The sequence below is a fragment of the Perognathus longimembris genome, chromosome 5, assembly GCF_023159225.1.
Source record: "Perognathus longimembris pacificus isolate PPM17 chromosome 5, ASM2315922v1, whole genome shotgun sequence".
NCBI lineage: Eukaryota > Metazoa > Chordata > Mammalia > Rodentia > Heteromyidae > Perognathus > Perognathus longimembris.
This window is the reverse complement of record NC_063165.1, coordinates 1,947,834-1,972,725: the sequence shown is the minus strand read 5'-3', so window position 1 is coordinate 1,972,725 and position 24,892 is coordinate 1,947,834. Positions and strand designations below refer to the sequence as shown.

The window sequence follows — 24,892 nt, the reverse complement described above, 5'->3', positions numbered from 1 at the left end:
GCGCCTGCGCGAGCCGGGCCGCGCGCCGGAGGAGCCGCGGGGCCGGAGGCCGGGAGCCCGGAGCCCGGAGCCCGGAGCCGGGCCCGCCGAGCCGGTGACAGCCGCGGCCCCGCGCCGCGCCGCGCGGCCCGCCCGGCATGGAGGAGGAGTGCCGGGTGCTCTCCATCCAGAGCCACGTCGTCCGCGGCTACGTGGGCAACCGGGCGGCCACGTTCCCGCTGCAGGTACGCGCGCCCCGGCTTACGTAACCGGCTCCGGGCTGCGCCCCGGGGCCTCCGCCGTGACCTTGGTGAGGCCCCGAGCCCCGCCCCGCGCCCCCCCCCCGGGACCCGGGACCCGCGACCCCGGGGCCGGCGGGCGGCCGGGCGGGACGGAGCCGGGCCGCCACGCGGGCGCCCGCGCCCGGGGCCCCCGCCGCTTCCTGCGCTCGGCCGACCCCGCCCCGCGGCCCGGCCCCCGGCCCCGGGTTCTTTCCCCGTCCCTCCCACCCCGTCGCGAGGCTGGCCGAGTCCGGTGCAGACAGCTCCCTGCCCGCGGGTCCGGATCCACGCCCGGCCTGCCCCTCGCTGGCGGAAGCGGTGCTGCAGCGGCGCCCCCCGCTCGGGGCCTGTGTCTGCTGGCTGTAAGGGTTCCCCAGAGCCCCACAGGACCGCTCGGGCTGGCTCCAGAAGCAACCTGTTAGGCTGCTCTAGCCTCTCCAGCCTTTAGAGCCTCCTTCCTACCGCCCCGCAGCCTGCCCCCTAGTGATCTCCTGAGAGATGTCTCTTACGTTGGTTGCTGGGGGGGGGGGGGTGGGGGAGAGCTGCCCACCCACTGCTTCCTGACTGGGGCTTCGTGGGCCTGGAAGGGCAGGAGAGGGTCTGTGTGTGTCCTGGGTATTCGGCTGGGCCAGAGGCCGCGTCAGGAAGACTGGCACTTCCTTGCCTGGCTGGCTCAGCAGGAAGGCTGGGCTGGCTTGCCCAGGTGGTGGCAGGGTCCCTGAGCAAGAAGGCAGATGTGGCAGGTCCTGGTGTACATGCCCAGTCAGTCCCCCTGCTTAGCCCTGGGAGAAATGAAGAAGGTCCACCGGTACCGTGGGCCAGCAGTGGGCCTGCTGTCGTGGAGGGATGGGGGCTGTGTCTCTGGGATCTGAGGGCTCTCCTGAGGCTGGTACACTTGGCAGGCTAAGTAGAGCCGAGAGCTGCTGGTGGAAAGTCCAAAGGCGCGAGTCCAAAGGTCGGGGCTGGTTGCTTAGCACCGAGCCCTGGTGGCCTGTGTGCAGTGCTTCCCCCACGCTGTGGTGCCGCCCTTCCTCCGCCTCAGGCTTTGCATCGCTGCCCCCAGCAGCACCCTGGTGCCTGGGAGGGGGGCGGGCCTGGCCGGGTCACTGAGGTGAGATGATGCTTCAGAGGGAAGCTCCAGGGTTCCTGGCGCAGAGGTAGCCCTGAGCGGACCTTGGGCCTCTGGCCTGTCCCTCCTCCCTACCCCCTGCTGCAGGTCCCCTTCCTCCTCCTCGGCTCCCTCCCCCACTGGCTGAGGGCCTCCCATAGGCCCCTTGGTTCCTAAGTTACCAGGAACAAGGACAGGATGTTCCAGCTGCTGAGGGGAAGGGGGCTTTCCGGCCACGCCTGGGGAGGTGCCCCGGAGGAATCCTCCAGCAGGAATCTTCTCCAAGGTCCACAGCTGCTCCTAGTGGGGATCCGGATGTTGGGTGGGTTGTTTCATTTGTTTATTTAGTGCTGGTCCTGGACCTTGAACTCAGGCTCTCCTCTCTCCTGGTTTTGTGCTCGGGTCTCTTGGACTTTACTGCCTCTGCTGGCTTTGAGCCCTTCGCTCCCATCTCAGCCTCTTGAACAGTAGTTAGGATTACAGACACGAGCCACCATTGCCAGGCTTATATTCTTAATTTTGATCAACAGCGTACAATGTGGACATCTCCAGTCTTGCCCACGTAGCGAAACATAAGGAAAGAAACGTTAGAAAGGCGGAGAATGTAGACTCTGGCTAGGCCCCAAAGACTCGTCCTCTCGTTGCTCTGAGAGACCAGGAATAACAAAAGGCCACTTGTGAGCACTGACCAGGTGTTCAGCGCCCGTTCCCTTGTCCTGGAGTTCCAGCTGCGTCACGTGCCCGCGGCCACGGAGTACCACTGATGGCTGTGGGGTGGCACAGATTTGCACCCCAGGATAGTCAGCCTGGCGTCCAGCCCAGCAAGCCCTCGCTGGCCTTGCGCTGGCAGCCATGGCAGCCCCTTTCCTGGGCCAAGGAAAACGTACAAGGAGAAGAGGGCAGGCCTTTTGCGTTGTTTGGGGATTTTGTTTCCGGGCCAGAGTCCAGTGGGCATTTCAGTAACGGAGGGGAACCTACCCACGTGCCCAGAGCTGGCGGGCGGTGGCAGGGCCAGTGGCGGGAGGAAGGAGGCTGCGGCGGTGTGCCGGGCGCGAGGACAGCGGGAGCATGCTGCGCTGGTGGTCATCGAGGCCCGGGCCCCAGCCCCTCGGCCTGGGCTGAGTCCAGGACACACCGCGAGGGGTCTGAGTGCAAGGACTTCCTGCTGCTCTGGAAAAACAGGGCCGAAGCCAAGAAGTCCTGCTGACTCTCCTCGGCAGACTCCACCAGGGCTGTTTCCCTCTTATTTTTTTTTAGTCTTTATTTTTTTGTGTGTGTTGAAGCGAGGGCCTGAACTCAGTTCAGGGCCTCTCGGACTCGCTTGGGTTTTTCCACTCTAAGCTGCTGCTGTACTAGCTTGAGCCGTAGCTCCACTGGCAGCTTCTGGCTGGTTAACTGGAGGTAAGAGTCTTCTTGAGCTGGGCACTGGTGGCTCAGGCCTGTCATCCTAGCTGCTTAGCAGACTGAGATCTGAGCATCGCGGTTCAAAGCCAGCCCCGCAGGAAAGCCCAGGAGACTCTCATCTCCAAGGAACCACCAGAAAACCAGAAGTAAAGCTGTGACTCAAAGTAGTAGAGCGCTAGCCTTGAACAGAAAAGCTCAGTCAGGGACAGGGCCCAGGCCCTGTGTTCAAAGCCCCATGACTGAAAAAAAACAAAGCCTCTTGGATCTGACTGCCAGGCTTGCTTGAGTCGCTGAGATTACAGACGTGAACTACCAGCTCCCACATTCCCCCTTGTGCTTTTCTGCCATGCTGGAGATCAAGCCCACTGCCTCTTTACCCTGAGCTGCACGGAACCCTCACCCACCTGGGGAAACCAGCCTTCCCGGCCAGGCTTTGGATCTCCGGAGTCTCCTGGATGTGTGCAGAGCCTCTCTGGTGTGTCGGTTCTGCAGCCCCCTGCTCTGTGGCAGAGATCCTGGGATGCCCAAGATGGCCTCCAGCCCTGCTTCTTCTGCTCTGTCACCTGTCAAGGTGGTGAAGATACGCGGTGCCAAGCTCAGGGTTAGGTTAGAGTTGTCACAGTGCTGCAAACTGGGTGGCTGCAGACCGCATTATTCCCTGCTCATCTGAGACCATAGGTCTAGGATCTGGCGTCAGCAGGGCCCTGCTTCCTCCAGAGGCCCAACCTTCCTGCCTCTTCCAGCCTCCCGTCTCCCCTCCTTTCGTCCTCTCTCCTGTTTGCTTGTCACGGGATCCAGGGTCTGCCCAGAAAGTCCAGCACGATCTCATCTCGAAATCTTTATTAGCTTAGTTGTAGTCACAAAGTCCTGTTCTCCAAATACAGTCATGTTTACACGTTCCCTTGAGGGCCTCCCATGTCCGCGGTGGGCCACAAGAGCCTTCGGAGAGTGTGGGAAGTGGCCCTGTGTCTGGGGCGTGAGAAGTGCGGGGCTGGTGACGTGAGGGCCATGACTGCGGAGGGGAAGGAGGCAGGCAGCCTGGCTATTGCTATTGTCATGGATCCTGGGCCTCCAGCCAAGCTGGGTCTCCTGAGGGGCGCCGGGAGGGCTTCCAGGGCCAGACCTGTGCGTCTAGCTGGAGAGGTGCCGGCCTGACCTGTACTTGTGAACCTCCGGAACCGCTGAGCCCGCCACAGGCATCCCAGACACGCGTGACTTCCGTGATGGAGGCGTAGTTGGAGAGAGGTCACGAGTACCACACATTGACTTTGAGAGTCGGACTCAAAACCCACAGAGACACACATCTCTGAAACAGCAAGGCAAGACTGTGGGACCCCCCCCCCCCCGCCCACAGTACTGGCCCCCAAGGAGGCCTCACGGCGGGCAGATGGTTTTGTTCATTTAGGGCCTGTGGTCCAGGCCCGGAAATGTTGATCTGGTTTTAGACTTTCTCCTCCAAAAGGAACAAAAATGGTTATGTTCTCGACCTTTCCAACTGTGGGCTTGACGCGGCGTTTGTGTCTCCCGAGTCCTTGAGTTTGGGGCGAGGTTCTGTTACGTATTCTTTGGCTGCTGTTTTGAGTCTCACTTTTCCGATTGTCTTCCCCTCTGCCTCTGGCCCGGACCTTGTCTATGTATGTGGCTGCGTGTGTAATCGTGGGTAGGAGCCTTGGTGAGCTTGTGCACGTGTGTGGTTGTATGCAAGCATGACCGGCCATGCAGGTGGGTGAGCATGTCACGCGTGATTGTAGGTGCAAACGTGACCGGCAGTGTATGCGTGCATCCGGTGGGTACTGTGCACGTGCGATCGTGTCTGCGCGCACGGGCGTGGGCGTGCTTCAGGTACGCGAGGGTAGGCACGCGTATGTGTGTACGGATGTGGCCTGCTGTGGCTCTGCCCGCCGTGGGACCCCGGCTCAGGCAGCCCAGCCTGCTGTGGGAGGGGTGAGGGATGCGCTGCAGCCGTGGCTGTGTGCACCCCGAGAAGCCGGCAGCCCCCTCAGACCCGGCCCGCACGGGGGAGAAGAGCGCGTGGAGGCATGCGAAGGGAAGCAGTGGTGACAAGGAGCGAGGGAGGCCTCCACGCCCCCCCACCCATTCCCATCTGCACCCGGGATTCTGCTGCTGCCCTAAACCTGTGCCCTGCCCCCAAGCCCCTGTCCCGCATGCTCCCAGAGGGCCTGTCCCCGCTTGCTCGCCCTCCTGTCCCTTCTCCTGGAGGACTCCCCTGAGGGAGCTGGGGAGGAGGACGGGGCCCAGCCCTCCTTGGGGCCAGCTGCAGAGGCAGCCGGGTTCCCGGGATCCCCAGCTTCCGCGGAGCGTCTGACAGGACGGGGGGAGGAGGAGGAGGAGGAGGAAAAGGAGGAAAGGAGGAAGAGGAGGAGGTGTGTGTGTGTGTGTGTGTGTGTCTCCTGGCTCAGGGTGGTTCACTGCTTGCACACCAGACAGGAGCTGACTGGGCAGCGGCTGACTGGCCTCGCTCTCCTGAGTGTGACAATGGCCTGACAACCATGGGGACTGCCCCCCGCCAGGAGGTGGGACAGGCCCCGACTCTTGGGGCTTTGCAGGGCAGGCCAGCTCCCTGCAGACCCCGCCCGCAGCTCTGTGCGGGCTGGTCGCACCCCTGCACCCTGAGGGCGAGCGCGGCGACTCTGCAGGCCCAGTGCGTGGGGCCGGAGAGGCCGGGGTGCACACTTGGGGTGGCGGTGGGGTTTGGGGTGAGCAGCTTGGGAGGGACACTGGGACACGGGGCCCTGAGGCTGCGCAGAGCAACACCTGCCGTGTGCTGCCCGCCCAGCCGCTCCCCAAAGGCCAACGGGCCTCCTGTGGAGGAGGCTAAGTCCTAAGCCAGGGTGTGGGTTCTGCAGGGTGCCGACACCTCGGGGCGACGTCCGGCCCTTCTCTGTGCCCCTAGATGCTTGGAGCCAGGGTGGCCTGGCTGGGTGGAGGAACCATACTGGAACGTTCCAGAGCTTTCCCACCCCAGCTGTTCTGAGTCACGCCGCCTCCCCGAGGAGGAGGCTCATCAGCCTTAAATGCGTGCGCATGGGGCTGCGGAGGGGCTGATGATCCAGCGCGGCCTGCCCGCCGCAGCTGGCCCGGCACGACTCCCGCGTCACTGGGGAGAGGAGGGGGGCCGTGGCGCGTGGGGGCGGGAGCAGCGGTGCGCGGCACTTCCCCACGTCCCTGCTTCTGCTCCCCCTGCTGAGCTGCGTGCCTCCCTGGGCTCCTCCCACCGGGGGCGGGGGCGGGGGGGGGGGGCAAGGGGCCTTTCCCAGCCCACCCCACAGCTGGCCCTCTGCGGGGGGCCGGGGAGCCCTGCCTCCAGCCAGGCATCTTCAATGAGGGGCCTGGGACGCTGAGAACCCTACATGGACGGGGCCAGGAGCCCTACAGTGGAGGCCAGAGGCAAGGTTTCCCTTCCCTCCACCTCCCTCCCTTCCAGGGTCTCAGAATGTAGGGAGGCTAGCCCTGGATTCATGACCCTGCTGCCACCACCTCCTGAGGATTGGTGTTACAGGTGTGCACACCCAGACAAGACGTGCAGTAGGGCGTCGAGCCCTGAAAGGATACAGTGCCGGGCAGATGACAGGCTGCGGTCACTCCGGAGGCGCGGAGACAGCCGTCCGTGGACCTGGACCGCGACGGACCCCAGATGACGGAACCCATGGAGAGAGGATGGGGGCGGCGGCTGCCTCACCGGGCACGGAGCCTGGGGAGGGCACAGAGGCTCAGCTATGGGGGGGGTAGGAAGCGACTTGCAGCTGTGTGGCCCCAGCGTGGGCGTGGCCTGGGGGGGCGTCTGGGCTTCATCTTAAGGGCAGCAGTGAGCCTCAGAGCTGGGGTTTAGAGACCTGGGGTGAGGTGCGGCAGAGATTGGGGTGGGAGCCAGGAGCGGGGTGGGGGTAGCATGGAGGCCGAGGACGGCTCCTGAGTGGACGCGGGGCGGACAAGGGCCAGGGAGGGAGGGGTCAGCCTGACTGGCAAGAGGATGGGAATAGCAGAAAGGTCAGCAGCCCCCACGCAGGCAGGACGAGGCACAGCCGGCGGCGGATTTACCTGCTCTTGGCAGAACTCTTTCCTGAGCGGAACCAGCCAGTACTCCTCCTCCTCCTCCTTTTTGGTGCTGGTCCTGGAACTTGAACTCGGTGCCTAAGCCCTGTCCCTTAGCTTTTTCCCTCACGGCTGGCGCTCTAACCACGGCTCCACTTCTGGCCTTTTGGACATTCACTGGAGATGAGTCTGACAGACCTCTCCGCCCCAGCTGGCCGTGACCCTCCCCCTCCTGAGGAATCGCAAGGATTACAGAGCCACCAGTACCCAGCTCTTTGACTTTTTGTCGGTCGAGGGTCTTGGTGCGGTCCCAGAGTTCCTCTGCTCGAGGTTAATGCTCTACCACTTGGAGACACAGCACCACTTCCGGTTTTCTGGTGGTTAATTGGAGATTAGTGTAAGGCCCACCCCAGGGAGAGCTCCATGCAGTTGCTGCCCCAACCCCGTTTGAGTCTGCGCCCAGTACTTGAGTTACCTAGGTAACGGGCACACCTGGAGGCAGCTACCCCCTCCTCCTCTGAGGTCAAACCCAACCCACCTGGCCGTGCCTTTCCCTACATAATCCGGCTCAGCAGCAGCCCCCGCCCTCTTTCCTTTTCTCTCTTACTCCTGGCTCTTTCTTTCTTTCCTTTTTTTTCTTTTTCTCTTCTTCCTTCTCCTCTGTCTCCCTGTGCCTCCATCTTGTGTGGGTTGGCAGTTTGCTTCCCCCCAATAAACTCCTCTGCCTGAACCGCGTGACGGGCCTTCTTTTCTTTCTGGCCAACCTTACAATAAGAGTCTCACAGACTTTCCTGCCCGGGCTGGCTTTGAGCTGCGATCCTCAGATCTCAGCCTCCTGAGTAGCAGGATGACAGGGGTGAGCCACCAGCTTCTTCCTTTTTCTTTTCTCTTTTTTTGTTGGTCCTCGGGCTCGAACTTAAAACCTGGGTTCTGTCCCTGAGCGTCTTTTGCTCGAGGCTAGCACTGTACTACTTGAGCCACAGCGCCGCTTCCCACTTTTTTTGTTTTTATGTGATACTGAGGAATCGAACCCAGGGCTTCATGCGTGGTAGGCAAGCCCTCTACTGCTAAGCCACCTTCCCAGCCCTTTCTTCCTTTTTCTTAAAGTCAGTCTTGTTTGTATCTTCTTGCTTGCTTGTTTCTTGGCGATGGGGTTTTCACACGTAGCCCATGCTGATCTCAAACTCACAAGTCTCCGGCCCCCGCTTCTTGAGTGCCGGGGTTGCAGGTGTGCACCCCCTGTCTGGTTGTGTGGCTTTTCATCACGAGCCTGTGACATGCTGGCCACCGTCTGGGGTAGCATGGGGAGGGGTGCCTGGCGGTGCATGTGCCAAGTTCTCTGGTGTGGACGCTTCCACGTGGCAGAATGGCGCCGCTGGGTTGAGCTTGGAGACCGTGTCCTGCCCCCTCCACTCTGCAGTACCCCACCACACGGCCACAGACGGAAACCCCAGGGACATAGAGCACCATAACAGCTACTGATTAGGAGATGGTAGGTTAGGCTGTTAATTATGTTTGCTTTGGAAGTAATTAGAACCGGGAGTTTTATGGCTCAGTGACTACATGTAAAGCTGGCCGCACGATTGCCTTCCTCCTGTGGCCTCCGCCATTTTCACGACAGCTGCCGTTCACTGAGCCCTGCTTCCTTTCCACATCCCACGCTTCCCCTTCTGCCCACAGCCCGAGCAGGCTCTGGTGTCAGAGGGCCCCCAGGTGGAAGGCATGGGGGTAACCGCGTGGGCTGGGAGTGCTCACACGCCAGGTGCGACCCCGCTGGAGGGGCCACAGGGTGAGCAAGGGCCCGGGGGCTGCTCTCAGATTCCTGCACACAGGGCCCCTGGGCAGTCGAGGCGTCCTGTAGAGCAAGGTGATTCTCCTGCGAAACACTGCACACAGAGCTGCCCCGCTCCTGTGGCCCCACAGTGGCTGGCGACCGCCCCGGGGCAGGGAGGATCTGCCCTGCCTGCTGGCAGCTGCTCACTGTGCTGCTGTGCTCCATGCTCCCCTGACCCCAGCCAGGACCCTGGGGGCCAGGGCAGGTGTGTCAAGTAGCCAGAGTCCCGGCCAGAAGCTGGGCGGCTAGTTAGGCAAACAGATAGTTAATGGAGACAGGTGGCTGTTAAGCCAGGTCCTGGGAAAACAGGAAAAGCAATGTAAGAGCACAAAGGTGTCTCGCAGTGGGGGGGGGGATAGCCGATGGCACCCAGTGGAGTCCCTCCCCTAAGCAGGCGCACGTGGGTGAAAGCGAGGTGGGCTCATCAGAACTCAGAAGCTGGGGAAAGGCGATGACGGATGGCGGCCGATGGTGCTGGAGGCCTACTGGGGTGTGATGAGGAATTCTGGGGAGAATGGCAAACTGTCGAGCAGAGTCGTGAAATGTTCCAGGGGTCAAGGGAGGGGATTCCCCGTCCCTCCAGGAGTCCACCACTCGGACAGTCTCAGCAAAAAAGATGGATTTATTGGGGAAGCAAAAAGCGAACTGACCGGCCAGGGACGCAGCGCAGACTCGGGCGCTGCCACCGTGACCCCAAGCAGTCCTCCAGTCGGGGTTTATGCAGGTAAAAGCGTAGCACAGATGTAGGGGGTTGACGCAGGGGGCAGAGCAAGCAACAAACGAGTTAAGCAAGCCATTCACAGAAGCAGAATCTTGGGGTCAGGTTGACCTAATCTTTAACTTCATTTTAACAATGGTTACCATGTTTCCTTAATCAACATGGCGTCAGCTCTACTTCCCCAACGTTTCCTACCATGTTTCCCTAGTCCAGATGGCGTCAGCTCTGCTTCCTACAACATCTCCCCCTGGGGGAAAGGACCCATCACGGCCTGGGTTCTGAGGCAGGGCGCAGGGTGGGGGAAGTGGACTGGGAGAAACCAGCACCGTCTCCCCGCCCCCCGGTTCTGCTCTTTCCCTGCCGGCGCCCTGGTGAGAGGTAGCGGTGCAGCCTTGGCCTGCCCTGAGCACAGGAGCGTGGGTTTGCTGAGAGAGTTTAGTGAGAGCAGGGTCCTTCCGGGCCGAGCTCATCCCAGCCAGGCCTCGTGAATGCGGCTTGATGGATAAGTGGACTCCAGAAACATTGAAACCAGCACGTGACGCTTACTGATCAGCCAGTGTTTGAAATGGAGATGCCAGCCCAGAGGCTCAGTGCCATCATTTAAAAGCAGAAAATAGCAACTTCCTTCTCAGATCCATGTGCCAGTTTCAAAGGATTAATTATCTACCCAAGCAGAAGCAGCAGAGCAGAATATCTTGGCAGGATTTCCGGGATTTGTGTCACGTTGCTTCAGACCCGTCTCATCGGCGTTGAGTAGAGTTTAAGGTGTTTGTTATACTGTGAGTGGAATGAGGCAAGAGCCGTTTGCACATTTTTGCCTTAAGAGCTAGTTTGTGTTTTAGTGCCTTAGTCATAATACTGGCTGTAGGGTATGGAGTGCCCCTTTGAGCACAAATCCTGAGCACGCAGCTCGATGAAGTGGCACACACCACCCACATGGAGAAGTCGAATGTGACCAGCTCTGGGACAGTTGCCCTCCTGCCACTGTGCCAGATTCTTTGGGGGGGGGTGTGTGTGTGAAGGGTTGGGGGAGTCTCCTGGGACTTGAATTCAGGGCTAGGTACTGTCCCTGTGCATTTTGCTCAAGGCTTGTGCTGCCACTTGACCCACAGCTTCATTTCTGGCTTTTTGGTGATTAATGGGATGTCATTCTCACGGGCTTTCCTGCCCAGGCTGGCTTTGAACCTTGATCCTCAGCCCTCAGCCTCCTGAGCAGCTAGGATTGCAGGCGTGAGCACTGGCACCCGGCTTGCCGTGCCAGATTCTATCTGCTGTGTCTCACTCTCTCCCGCGACCTCGGGCTCTGGCGCTGGCTGGCATGCGCGTCTTGGCTCTGGAAGTTCCGTGTGTGAGGCGGCCTCCTTTTTCTCCGCCCCTTGGTAGGCCTCCAGACGTGCGCTGTGATCGCCCCTTCTCTGCTTCCCAGAGCTTGCTGCCCTCTCTCGCTTCCTGTTCTGGGTTTTCTGGGGTGCTGGCGCGGGGAAGGTCTCAGTTCCCTTCCTGCGTTCTGGCGGTCCTGGCAGCGATCTTACCAGGCTTTCGCACCCCCAGACTCCCATCTCCCCGACCCTGTGGGCACGTCTTCTCTAGGTCGGCAGTGGATGGAGGGAGTGACTGGTGGACCCAGCTCTTCCTGAGCCCTGGGGTCCTGACCCCCCACGCCCGTGGCCTGCCACCCGTGGTTGAGCTCCGCACTGCTGCCCTTGGATGGCCCGGTTGGGCGGGAGTGAACTCAACTGTGGGTTCACTTGAGGCCTGGCTGGGGGGAAGCGGGGATGGAGGGGAGACCCTTTGCCCTCTGGGGAGGGCGGGGCTCCGCGGAGGCTCTTGGCAGAATGGGGGACATCAGATGGAAAGGGCGGTCCTTGCTGGCAGCTCACCAGCCCTGAGGGAGTCGGGGGTGGGGTGAAGGTGGTCATTGAGGGCTCAGCTCCCAGGAAGGTGGTGGGAGGTGGGGGGGGTCACTGTGGGGATGGCGGCGGCAGCTCTGGCGTGGGTGGCCATGGACAGGTGCCGCCTCAGCAGGGCGGAGCAGCCTCACCCCCACCCGGTGGATGGCAGAGGTCTGGTGGATGGGCCGTGGGAAGCAGCAGCCCTCAGTAGAACACGCCGCGTCCCGCCGAGTCTCAGCTGGCTGCGTGTACGGCCGGGGCGCTCCGTGCCCGGCGGGCGTCAGGTCTGGTTTGAGGCTCCCCAAGGCTCCAAGTCAGGGCCGCGGGTGCCGTCTGGGCTCAGTACTCGGGCAGATCGTAGTTGGAGCCCACCAGCAGCCCCCCTACTTAGTGTGGGGTGGAGCTGCCCTCGGGGGCCTCCCAGGGTGCTGCTCCGCCCCGCTGTGCTGTCCTCTGGCTTCCCAAGCGCCCTCCGGATCCTGGGGGCCTCCCCCTGGGCACGGGGCCCTGGGCTAGAGGCTCCGCTGTGGGCTGCGCGGTTCTGTCGGCTGCTGGAATGGCCGCCCTGGGCCACCGACACCGGCCAGGGAGGGGCCTTTGTCCCCATTGTGCTTTCCTGATGGAACAGGCCAGCGGGCTGGCGGGCTGAGGTGTGCGCGCTCCGACCGAGGGGCAGAGGGCGTTGGAGGGAGCGCGGCTCAGGGAGTCGGCAGAGCCGCCACGCTCTAGCGAGCCGCGCAGCTGAATGGGGGGAGACGGGAGGGAGACCACAGGATACGGGCTGCGAACTCTGTCCAGCAAACGGCCTTCTCCTGCACTGAGTGGTCAGGCTGAGCCTGTGGCTCCCCTGTAGAGCCCCGCCCTCCTGCACCCCCTTCCCTCCCCCGGGGCCTGGCCGCACAGCCCACGGGGGCCAGCAGTCTGGGCCAACCAAAGCCTGTGTGCGGCCCCTTGGGCTGGCTCCTCCCCAGCCTCCTACATAACCAACAGGAGGACACCGGGAAGCGCCAGTGTCCACTGGCTTTGGGAGGGACTTCCTGTTTCACACTGGTGACCCTCCAGTGCAGCGGCGGCGGGGGATGGGGAGTCCGCACTGCACCAGGTGCCCAGGCATCGTTGGGCACCTGCAGTGGGCGCGTGGGCACCAGAGCAGAGCTCTAAACCTGTCCCTGCCGTTTGCCTGCAGGTTTTGGGATTTGAAATCGATGCCGTGAACTCTGTGCAGTTTTCCAACCACACAGGTAAGGCCGGGGCAGCGGCCGGGGCCCGAGCTGGCCCCGCGGGAGACTGCGGCCCGCGGCTGGGGACCTGTGGTCACGTTCTGCCAGGCTGCGTGCCGGGGCACGGCCTGGGGGTCACCCTGGGGCGTGGGCTCCTGGGGTGGCTCTCTGCTTGGCTGCTAGCTGCCTCGGTTTCCTCGTCTGTAAAGCTCCTGTTGAGGGCTGCTGCAGAGCTGAGTCCCTTCAGGAGCCTGTGACCTGCCTGCCACACCTCGCCCCCCACGGAGCCTTGCGGGGGGGGGGGGGGCATCCCGGGCCAGCTCGCAGCTGCCTCCTCACGCCAGTGCCATGGGGAGGGGGCTTGTGTGTGACCGACTTGCCCCTGGGGACCCCAAGGACGTGCTGCTCAGAGCACCGAGGGCGAGGTTCTCAGAAGCCCTCTAGTTCCCCGGGGCCCCGGGGCCTGCCTGCCTGCCTGGAGTCCATCCAGGCTTCGCGTGGCAGGAGAGCACAGTCCCTGGTTCCTGGCATTCTGAAGGGAGCAGCCAGAGCCAGCCGTGGGCTTTCCAGTGGCGTCCTGCGTGTGGCTTTCTTGGAGGGGTGACACTTGGCATCCTAGAGGGGAGTGCTGGTGGTCCTGGCGTGGGTACTGCCTGCTCCAGGAGAAGTCCCTGAAGGCAGAGAACCTGCAGCCCACAAGATAGCCAGGCGCCAGTGCCTCAGGCCTGTCATCCTAGCTACTCAGGAGGCTGAGATCTGAGGATCACGGTTCAAAGCCAGCCCATGAGACTCTTATCTCCAATTAACCCCACCGGAACTGGGGGTGTGGCTCAAGTGGTAGAGCGCTAGCCTTGAGCTGAAGAGCTCAGGGACAGCGCCATGGCCCGGAGTTCAAGCCCCACAACCGAAAACAAACCATTTAGTTGAATTTAAGGAAGCAAGCCAAACCGGCTTGAGCTTCGAGTGTGGGTTGCACTTATTTCTGAGGACCCTCTCTCTGCTCACCGGACTACAGGACGGGTCTGGCTCCCGGGGCGGCCATCTGGGCCCCTGTGGCCTTCCCTCTGGCTCAGGGCCTGATCTGTAAACTGCTGTCATTGGGCATTAACAAGCTTGTGGGGAAGGGGAAGGCAGGGACAGGGTGGGCCTCTACCTGCCGGGCACTGGGCGGCCCCTGCACAGCTCCGCTGCCGTGGCGGGGAGGCCACAGTGACGACGGGGAAGCCACGCTGACCTCCTTCCCCACATCCTGTGGGCTTAGGACACAGACTTCCCTTGAGGCGCTGAGGGCTAACCGGGATCACTCCCAGCAGGAGGCTGCTGGCTGCGGGAAGGTGGGGGCCCCTGTCTCCCCCAAACCCCAGATCGGGTCTGCGTGGACAGGCTGGGGGCCACGGAGTTCCCGAGTGACCTCCTGCATGCCTTGGCCAGCCCACGGGGAAGGGCAGTCCACTTGCCATCCTCAGGAGAGGGGCAGCGTCACCAGGAACCCGTGGCCTGCACACGGGTGGCCCGGTGCAACAAGCCCTGCGTGGCCTGTTCTCCCCACAGGCTATGCTCACTGGAAGGGCCACGTGCTGAACTCCCAGGAGCTCCACGAGCTGTACGGAGGCCTCAGGCTGAACCAAGTGAATAAGTATGACTACGTGCTCACAGGTGAGCGGCCTGGGCGCAGGGCCTGAGCCCCTCCCCCGGCCTCCGCCCGGCCCCTGGGGGTGCTGCGGGCGCTGCCCACCCCTGGTCGCCTCGGGGACCTGTCACAGGGTGGCGGGCTTAGACCGGGGGTGTCCCAGGGCTGCAGCCCGAGAGGGGCCGGTGGAAAGGGGCCAAGGGGGACACATGGTCACTTGGTACATGAGTTTCATCTGTCATATTTCTATGTGTGTGGGGGGTGGGGGTGGAGGAGGTCCTGGGACTTGAACTCAGGGCCTGAGCGCTGCCCCTGGGATTCCTGGGTATTTTTGCTGAAGATTAGCATTCTACCATTTAAACTACAATTCTACTTCCAGGTTTGTTTGTTTTTTGGGGAGGGGGAGTTAATTGGAGTCTCATGGACTTATTTGCCCAGGCTGGATATTCTTATTCAAAATTCTTTTATATTATTCTTTATTCCAGTACCGGGGCTTGGACGCAGGGCCCGGGCTCTATGCCTGAGCTCTTTTGCTCAGGGTTGGCATTCTGCCACTTCCAGAATTTTTGTAATTAATTGGAACTGAGGGTCTCATGGACTTTCTGTCTGTGCTGGCTTTGAACTGTGATCCTCAGGTCCCAGCCTCTTGAGTAGCTAGGACTATAGGTGTAAGCCACTGATGCCTGGCTGATGTGTCATATTTCCTGACAGATAAAATCTTATGTGCGCGCCAGTCCTCCTGGGGCTTGAACTCAGGTTCTGGGAACTGTCCCTGAGCTGTTTTTGTTCAAGACTAATGTTCTACCACTTGAGCCACAGCTCAACGTCGGGCTTTTTCCATAGTTTAGTGGCGATAAGAGTCTCATGGAGGACAGGGAATGTGGCTTAGTGGTCGAGTGCTTGCCTCGCATGTATGAAGCCCTGAGTTCAGTTCCTCAGCACCACATTAAAAGAAAAAGCTGGAAGTGGTGCTGTGGCTCAAGCAGTAGAGTGCCAGCCTTGAGCAAAAGGAAACTCAGGGACAGCGCCTAGGACTGAGGTCAAGGACTGAGGCCAAGCCCCGGGGCTGGGGGGAAGAATGTCTCATGGGCTTTCCCATGCTGCCTTCAAGCTGTGATCCTCAGATGAAAAAGTGAATTCCCAATTCCCAGATGAAAAGGTCTTTATGTTTATGGGAAAACGAAGGCCAGGTGCCGGTGTCTCGGGAGGCTGAGATCTGGGGATCCCGGTTCAAAGCCAGCCCGGGCAGGGAACTCTGTGAGCCTCTTATCTCCAATTTACCACCAGGGAACCGGAAGTGGCGCCGTGGCTCCGGTGGCAGAGCGCCAGCCCTGAGCGGAAGAGCTCGGGGACCGCGCCCGGGCCCGGAGTTCAAGCCCCAGGACCGAAAGATAAAAAGAAAGGACGGAGCCCTTTCCCAGCCACCCACACATCGCGCCCCCTTCGGGAGCCGTGTGGTCACCGGTCACCAGCACAGGCTGGCATCCGCCCATCCTCGGTGTCCTCACCGGGGCAGCCTGGATGGTGCCTGCCGTGGTGGCTGCCATGGCTGTGGGAGGCTGGAGCCTGACCATATCTCTCTCTTAAGGCTACACGAGGGACAAGTCCTTCCTGGCCACGGTGGTGGACATCGTGCGGGAGCTGAAGCAGCAGAACCCCAGGCTGGTGTACGGTGAGTCCCGCCCTGCCCTGCTCTGTGCCCCGCAGGCAGGCTGCTGTGGGCTGCTGGGCAGGAGCCCAGGGAGTGGAGGCCCTGCCCCTTCCGGTCTCCATAAGAGGAAACCCCGCCCCTTCCTGTCCCAGGGGCAGAGGCCCTGCCACCTCCTGTTTTGGGGCACAGAGGCCCCGCCCATTTGTGTCCCAGGGAGCAGAGACCCCGCCCCTTTCCTGTCTTGGGCCACCTGTCCATCTTCCTGCCCCGCCTCCCCTGACTGGTCAGTGCTGCTGACTACTGGGCCTCCAAGGAAGCGCCATCTTAGCCTCACAGGGGGTTGGGAATCCTAAGGGGGACCCAGGGAGCCCATGTGGTGCGTGAGGAGGCAGGGCGTGACCACCTGGGCCCTGAGGGTGGGGTAGGTGGGCACCCAGGGAGGGCCAGAGGGCCGCGGGGGGCGGGTGAAGGCACCTGCGCGGAGCAACACCAGGGCACCTGGAGCAGGAGCAGCCCCGCAGACGTGCGTGCAGGCGGAGGCCCTCCTATGGCGCAGGGCTCCCGGGCACGCACTCGGGGCCTCGCCCTGCTGGCGAAGCTCGACCTGACGCAGCCCCTGGGGGACGCGTACCTGAGGGAACGTGCTTGCGCCGGGGCGGACACCATGAGGACGGGCCTTGCTGAGCGCTCAGCCCGGGGGGGCAGCCTCCGTCCGTGGCTGGGGTGCCCCCGGGTGTGTCACTTTAGACAGGTGTGAGCGCCAGGTTCCCAGAAATGAACTGGAAGACCCTCGCCTTCGGGGAAGGAATGCAAGTGGCAGGGAGTGAGACGGAGGGAAATGGCGTACCGTGTGCACCTTGGTTGCATGTGGCGTTGAAAAACCCGTGGCGCACACCTGTCATCCTAGCCAGAGTTCCGCCTGGGGAGAGAAAGGTCTCCTGGCCATGAGTAATTGTGACGGTCGTATGGCATTAAAGTCCTGGGTTCGTGCACCTAGGAAAGACTAGAATGGCCACGCTGGTGTTGCCCGTCTTGTACGGCATTGTGGGCGACCGCGTGGGGGCCGTCACTGAGCAGGCGTTGTGTCTCCGCAGTCTGTGATCCTGTGATGGGGGACAAGTGGAACGGCGAGGGCTCCATGGTAAGTCTTTCCCGCTGTCGTGGGGCGGGACACTGGAGGACAGGGCCCCTCCGGGTGTGCTGGCCAGCCCCTGCCCAGGGCTCACCGGCTCCTCTGTTAGGAAGGTCAGGCCGGGCCGCAGGTCCTGTGTCCCGCGGTGGCCATGGGCTCAGGCAGCAGATCAGTGGATGTGGCTGTCTTGAAACATTTCACGCGTGGAACGTTAAATTCGCAATGGCTTTCACGTCACCAAATGTTTCCTTTGGCCTGATATTTTCCTTCCTAACCACTTACACATGCAAAAATCACAAGTAGCTCACGAGCTGTTCAGAAACAGGCTTCAAAGTTCAGCACGCAAACGGCTTTAGCGTGTACCTTTGTTGGCTTTGTGCTTCCTGTGAATTCCTGAGCGGAGGGCTGGGTTTGGTCTACCCCAGCCCGGGTCGGCCCCGGGCCTTCTCTGCCCTGCTTGATCAGTAGTAGAGGGCGGTACCCGTAGACCCCCACCCAGGCCAGGTGGCTGGCTTGCTCGGTGGCTACCTTTCCAACCTCCTTCTCTGGTATCTGTTTTCTAGAAGGTTCTTTTCATAGGCCCATCCTCCTTTCTTGTGCTATTGCTTGCTACAGCATGCTCAGCTGGCCCAAGAACGTGCTTGAGTATGGACTGTAAAGCTCCGAGGCTCTGTCCACTTTTGTGGCTGCAGGATCTGTCCTGGGTTTCCTCGGGTTTCTTTGGTCTGGGAGCTGAGACCAGGCTGGTCCCAAGATAGTGTGCTAGATTCTGATGCGCAGAAACCCCATATCTCGGCTCTCTGAGAAGAAGAGCATGAGTGGGCTCTTTGTTCCAAACAAACAATGATTTGTTTCCTTGCGATGCTGGAGGTCAGACCCAGAGCCTTGCACATACTAGGCAAGTGTTCTGCCATGGACAGACACCGGTCATGGGGCTTGAACTCAGGGCCTGGGCTCTGCCCCTGAGCCCTTCAGCTCAAGGCTAGGGCTCTACCAGTTGAGCCACAGCGCCACTTCCAGTTTTCAGAGTGGTTTATTATAGGTAAGAGTCTCATGGACTTTTCTGTGTGGGCTGGCTTTGAACCATGATCCTCAGATCTCAGCCTCCTGAGTAGCTAGGATTACAGGCGTGAGCCACCGGCGTCCAGATAGATTTTTTTTTTCATGTATGCTAGTACTGGGCCTAGAACTCAGAGCTTCCAGTTCTTGTGTAGCTTTTTCACTCAAGATTGGTACGCATCGCTTGAATCTCTCCTCCAGTCTTTTTTTGCTGGTTCGTTGGAGATAAGATTCTCTGGATTTGTCTGCATGGGCTGGCTTTGAACTGAGATCCTTAGATCTCAGCCATCTGAGTAGCTGGGATTACATACATGAGCCACCAGTGTTCAGCTCAGTCGCATTTTGAAGAGCCTTCTTTGGTCATGGTCCAGGGGCTGGGCTGGGGGGGAGGTACCTCCATCTATCCTTGCTGCTCCTCAGTTAGTACCAGGGTGCTGATTGACAGGTGTCTTGAGCACCAAGTACATTCAGGAGGAGGCTTGTCTCCGCATTCAGCCGGTGTCTGAGGAAGTGACTCTCAGGTTGGACTTGGGCCCTGGGTGTGTGGCTCACCTGACTGCCGGTACCGCTGCAGCCTCAGCTATGTGGTAGGCTTAGGCAAGAGGAACTGTGTTTCCAGATAAACATGGCTGGGTTATAGTTCAGTGGGTTATAGTTTCTGGGCTCCTGAGAGGCCCTGAGTTGCATCCTCGGTGCTGGTTGGGGGGGGAGGGTAACTAAAGAAAACCATTTCGCCGAGTTGTTGGTAGTCAATCTCGGACACGTTAGCACCTAACCCTGACTTGTGTAAAGACAGGAGGGCACGTGCAAGTCAGATTCCTGGAGCCAGAAGGGCACCCGGCACCCGCGGTGCCCAAGGCGGTTCCCTCCCCCTGCCCTCTGCATCTCCCGGCCTCCTGGCTGCCGCCCTCCCTCCCCCCTGGCTTCCGGTCCATCAGCCCATAAGCGGAGGCCTTTGATCCCAAATGCCCTTTGCCCTTGGTCCCAGGCCCTTTACCCCTGCGTGGCTGCCCAGGCCTTGCTCTGGCCCTTCCCCAGTCCCTCCCTCAGGACCCCTGGGGGCCCCGTGGGCTCGCTCTCAGGTGCTCAGTGCCTGCGTGCGGCCGTCCCCGAGGGCCCCAGCCGGGACCTGGCTCGGAGGCTTCGGGTGGAGCCTCCTGCCCTCCCCTCCTGCGTGGGTGACCCTGCCTGTCCTCTGCTCTCCAGTATGTTCCAGAGGACCTCCTTCCGGTGTACAGAGAGAAAGTGGTGCCGGTGGCAGACATCATAACTCCCAACCAGTTCGAGGCTGAGTAAGCTCCCCGCACCCGCGCGCTCCACACGTGCCCGCCCCACCCTCCAGGCCTCTGCCTCGGGCCCCACAGAGGGGGCCCAGCTTCGCCTCTGGGACTCGTGAGGACCGGGCGCTCTGGGGAGAGGGAGGGAGAGGGAGGTGTCTGGCGTCTTGGGACGGCCGTGGTGCGGTCGGGGGCCCTGGGGCGCGTTACACACCAGAGCACAGAGGCCGCCGAGCCGCGTCCATCAGCCTCGGGGGCCGGGGTGGGGCCTGGTCCGTCAGCCTCGGGCGCCTGGAGCCGTGGGCAGGCTCCCGGGCACGTGGCGCGCCTCTGCCTTCCGTGGGACCCTGTGGGCACGGGCCACCGGCCACCTGCTGTCCACCCTTGTCACCGCAGTTGGGGCCTCCCCAGCCCCTCGTGCCGTGTGGAAGTTCCCTTAACCCGCGCTTAGCCCCCCACACCCGTCCCCCGGGGGCGGCCCCCAGCCGGGAGGGCCACGCCTCAGCTGCGTCCTTCCTTCCGCCTGTCCTCCAGGCTGCTGAGCGGCAGGAAGATCCACAGCCAGGAGGAGGCGCTGGTGGTGAGGACCCTTGAGGGCTGCCCCGGGGCGGGAGGCCGCCGCGCGCCTGTGGGAGGAGAGGCGGGCACCCCAGGACGGGGGGCTGGGGCTTCCCGCGGCCCTGCCGGCTCCTCTCACCCTTGGTGGCCGCCGGAGCCCCGGCCGGCCCTGCTCCGCCCCGGCTGCCTGCCAGCCCCGCGGGCGCCGGCCTCCCGAGTGGCCGTCGCGGGACAGGCCTGTTGTCCTCATGACGGCGGGCACAGCCCCTCCGCGCCTGCCTCATCCTGCTGCCAAGTCAAGTCACGTTCTGAGGGGCTGGGGGTCGGCCCGCGGCAGCCCGGGGGCCCCCGGCGTGCTGGGTGCCGTTGGAGCCCGAGGGCCCACAGTACGTCACCGCGTGGTGTGCGACAGAGCGTGTGTGTGCATGAGACAGCGAGAGAGCGCGCCGGCCCAGCGCTGGACGGGCACCGGAGGCCGGGGCCCGCTCCCCTCCCCCTCCCCGCGTGCCATCCCGGGCTGACGGTGCGGGAGGTGTGGGGGAGGTGTGGGCCGCTGCTCTCACCCCCTCCCCCCCCGCCCCCCGCGTCCCGCGCAGGTGATGGACATGCTGCACTCCATGGGCCCCGACACGGTGGTCATCACCAGCTCCGACCTGCCCGCCCCACGGGGCGGCGACTATCTGATCGCGCTGGGCAGCCAGAGGATGCGTGAGTGCCCTCCCCCGCCCCAGTGCCCGCCCCTCCCCCCCACCCCCCCTCCCTCCCCCGAGCGGATGACCCGTGAGCTTCAGGGTGCGTCTGGGGCTCCGTAGACGGGTTGCTGATTTCCCGAGCGCCTCTAGGGCTGCAGGCCGGCCAGAAGCAAGAGCAGGTCCCCCCCCCCCCCCCCCCCGCAGCGGGGATGGGCGCTCCCCGACGGCCCGCCCTGCCCCCAGTCGCCGGCCGCGGCGGGCTTCTGCGGCCCAGGCCCCCGAGCAGCCTCACGCTGGGCTGCGTGGCCTGACTGCTGCTCACTGGACGGTGCTGGCGGCGAGGAAGGGCGGCAGGCCGCGCCCACGGGCCCCAGTGAGCGCTCCAGGTGCGGTCCCTGCCTGCCGCGCCCGGGCACAGGTGTGCATGAACACACGCGTGCACACGCACCTGAGCCGGTGCAGCGGTCCTGGAGGCCATGTCGGCGTCGCCTCTGCAGCTCCAGGCTCTCAGTCCTCTCGGGGCACGGGTGGCAGCGGGGGGCCCGGGGCTCTGAGGAGGTCCCCCTGTCCATGGGGGCGGGCCCTGCAGCCGTGTCCCTGGGGGGGAGGGGCACGGGTCACAGGCCAGCTCCCGCTGCCCCCCAGGGAGGCCCGACGGCTCCATGGCGACCCAGCGGATCCGCATGGAGATGCGCAAGGTGGACGCCGTCTTCGTGGGCACCGGGGACCTCTTTGCCGCCATGCTCCTGGCGTGGACGCACAAGCACCCCGACAACCTCAAGGTCAGCTCACTCGCGGCGCCCCCGAGCGGCCGTCTGGCCACACTTGTTGAGGGCTGGTTCCAGGGGTCCGAGGAACGGGAGGGCGGGTGGACAGGCTTAGCTGGACACCGAGGTCCGAGCACTAACCCCAGAGAGGCAAGGAGAGCGGCACAGTGCCCCCTCCCGCACTGGGGACGCAGGCAGGGCAGGCATGGCGTCCAGGACCCACGGGGGCCGAGGGTGTGGGCTAGTGACCATGCGCTGGACCAGCAAGTGCAGAGCCCTGGCTTTGATCCGCAGTGCCGCCAGAAAAAGCTCAGGACTGGGCCCTGGTGGCTCACGCCTGTTACCTGTCAGGAGTCTGAAATCTGATACCTTAGTTCAAAGCCAGCCTGAGCAGAAGATTCCATGAGACATATCTCGAGCTGTGGCTCGAGTGCTAAAGCACCAGCCTTGAGTGAAAGAGCCAAGTAAGAGCACGAGGCCCCGAGTTCAAGCCCCAGTACTACATTCACACAGAAAAAGCCAAACTTAGGCTGGGACTGTGGCTTAGCGGTAGAGTGCTTGCCTAGCCTAGCATGCACGAAGCCCTGAGTTCGATTCCTCAGTATCACATAACCAGAAAAATCCAGACGTGGTGCTGTGGCTCAGGTGGCAGAGTGCTAGCCTTGAGCAAAAAGAAGCTCAGGGACAGTGCTCATACCCTGAGTCCAAGGCCCAGGACTGGCCAGATAAAAAGAGGAAAAAGAAAGGAAGGGAAGGCGAAGGAAGGAAGGGAGGGGAGGGGAGAAGGAAGGAAGGGAGGGGAGGGGAGAAGGAAGGAAGGAAGGAAGGGAGGAAGGAAGGAAGGAGGGGAGGAAGGAAGGAAAGAGCTGAACGTAGAGCCCACCCGGGAGTCAACCCAGTCCTCCCGGGAGAAGCCCCGAGCCCCACGCAGCTCCGTGGTCCGTGCTGGTGGCCAGGAGGCCCTCAGGAAGGCGTCCGGTGCAAGCGTGTGCGCTGGGATGGCAGGAAGCTGGGCCCCCTCCCCCCCCCCCGGGTGCCCCTGGCGGGGCAGACGCGCTGCGGCGCACCGAGCGTGGAGATGGGTCTTGGTGTGGACGTGTGTGCGTGTCCACCTCCGCGTGCACCTGTGTAGACGGAGCGGCTCTGCTCAGGGGCAGCGTGGAGCGGCTCCGGCGGGGCGGCAGCGGGCTTCCTGTGCCCGCACCGCCGGGCGCCCGGCTCTGCGGGACGCTTGCTGCTGCGGCCCTAGGTTCCTTGACGCCCGCTGGTCAGGCGGTTTTGGATGGAGGCCTCCTCGGCTGACAGCGAGCAGGCTGGAGGCAGATGGAACCGGTCCAGGGTGTGGTGAAACGTGTGCCTGGCGGGCAAGCCTTGCTCTGCTCAGTGTCACCGCTTGCTCCAAGAAGGATGACTCAGAAGGGGGGCCTAGAGGGGGCCCCGGGCCCTGCCTTGGGTGGTAACCCCCTCTTCCCAGCACATCGACACAGCTGTCTCTGGCTTCCTGTGTGTAAAGTGAAGAGGGGCGCCAGGCCCTCTAGCCCCCAAACTGGAGGCTAGAATGTGGGGCCTCCTAGCCGCACCCCTCCTTCCGCCCTGGGCAGCGGCCGGGCCATGCCTGTGGGGTGCACCTGGCTGCTACGGCTGCTTCCTGGGTGCCCGGCAGTGGAGGCTTGCCCGGAGGTGTTCTTACGTCAGAGTCCCAAGCCTTTGACACGGTTCAGTGGTGTGCACTTGCTGAGTCTTCCAAGCCTTTGACCTGGAGTTGCTAGGACTTTCCCATGTACAGTCTTCCTTTTGAGGGTCCTGGGGTTTGAACTGAGAGCCTCTGGTTTCCTAGTCACACTCCTCGCTACGAATCTTTGTAACCAGCTCATTCTGGACACTTTTTTTTTTTTTTTGTCAGTACTAGGGTTTGCATTCAGGACCCTGTGCTTGCTAGGCTTCTCAGGTGCTCTTCCATTTGAGCCACGCCTCCAGCCTGACTTTTTTAAACCTGGGAACTCTTGTTAGATGCTCCTTCCTGCGAGGTGCCTCCGTCCGGGGGGAGGTGGCTTCCCTGCTGCTCCCCCGCGCGGCGCGGCTCCGGCACGCAGCGTTCAGTCTCTGTCACTGGAGCAGAGTCGATACCTGGGATAACGTGCTTGTAGAGTCGAGGTCTGCTCAGCCCTCGGGCCCTGCTGCCTCGAGGCAGTGTGTCACGGCGTGGGCCACCTTAGGGTGGACAGAAAACAGGAGAGGAACGGAACAACGTCCTGCTGTCCCCTTCTAGGGCTCCTGCCCCAATGACCTGAGGACCAGGACTCGAACACACGGGCCTAAGGGAACATTCTACATCAAAACAGCAGTGGCGCTGGGAAGGTGGCCTAGTGGTAGAACGCTCACCTTGCATGCATGAAGCCATGGGTTCCATTCCTCAGTACCGCATAAACAGAAAAAGCTAGAAGTGGCGCTGTGACTAAGTGGTAGAGCGCTAGCCTTGAGCCCAGAGAGGCTCAGAGACAGTGCGGATCCTTAGATCAAAGCCCCAGGACCAGCAAAAACAAACAAACAAACCCCAGCAGCTTTGAGGGCCCGGTGGCTCCCGCCTGTAATCCTAGCTGCTCAGGAGGCTGAGAGCTGAGGTCGGGAAAGTCCAAGAGAAAGCTGGAAGCGGCACAGCGGCTCAGGCGGTAGAGTACGCGCTGTGCGCTGAAGCTCGGGGACAGCACTCAGTTCCTCAGTTCAAGGCCCACGACTGACCTCCTCCCCCCCACAAAAAAAAACCACCCAGCCCTGTAGCAGCGGGCGTCTTGGTGGCGGGCTGTCCTGCCCGGGCCGGGGTGTGTGTGGCCGTGGGGTGGCGCTTGCGGGGCGGGTGCCCAGCGGAGCCCGGCAGGCCCTGGCACGGCGTCTCCCCTCCCTGCAGGTGGCCTGCGAGAAGACCCTGTCCGCCATGCACCACGTGCTGCAGAGGACCATCCAGTATGCGAAAGGTATGGCCGGCCCTGCCTCCTCGCGGGCCCCGGGGGCCTGCACTCCTCCCAGGTGTGGAGTGGAGGAGGAGAGGAGGGCAGAGGGGGCTTGGGGCGGGGGGGAGGGGAGGAGGGCGGAGGGGGCTTGGGGCCAGGCGGGGAGGAGGGGGGAGGGCAGAGGGGGCTTGGGGCCAGGCGGGGGGGAGGGGGGAGGGCAGAGGGGGCTTGGGGCCAGGCGGGGGGGGGGGAGGGGCGAGGCCGCCAAGTCCTCCCTTGCCCCGAAGCCCGAGCCGGGGACGGACAGAAGCCCAGCGTGGCGCAGCTGGAGCTCAGGATGGTGCAGAGCAAGAAGGACATCGAGGACCCCGAGATCGTCGTGCAGGCCACGGTGCTGTGAGGCCCGCGCCGCCCCGGCCGCGTGGCGTGTTGGCGTGTTCGTGTTCGTCCCTGTGAAACCCGCGTCGCGTCTGCCTTAGAGCCCCGGCCGCAGCCCGACGTGCGCCCTCGTGAGTGCCGGGGTCGGCCGGTGTCCATTGTGAAAACGTGCCCTCGTGCTGTTGTAAACATCGACAAAGCTGCCTAGAACGCTGTGATGTGGAAACCTGGTCTCTGCCCCGGCTCCGCGCCGACGGCCCCGGGCGTCCCTGGCGGGCACGGGGTCAGCCCCACCCGGGAGCCTCGGAGCT

General features: G+C 62.8%; 1 protein-coding gene across 1 annotated transcript; it reads left to right on the top strand.

Moving 5' to 3' along the window:
* On the top strand, positions 1–24,892 carry Pdxk (pyridoxal kinase). Its single transcript, XM_048346166.1, has 11 exons — positions 1–224; positions 12,456–12,510; positions 14,041–14,145; positions 15,708–15,791; positions 16,865–16,911; positions 19,168–19,253; positions 19,773–19,818; positions 20,393–20,504; positions 21,134–21,270; positions 24,161–24,227; positions 24,491–24,892. The coding sequence occupies exons 1-11, from the start codon at positions 138–140 to the stop codon at positions 24,601–24,603; spliced, it is 939 nt and encodes a 312-aa protein (XP_048202123.1). The 5' UTR covers positions 1–137; the 3' UTR covers positions 24,604–24,892.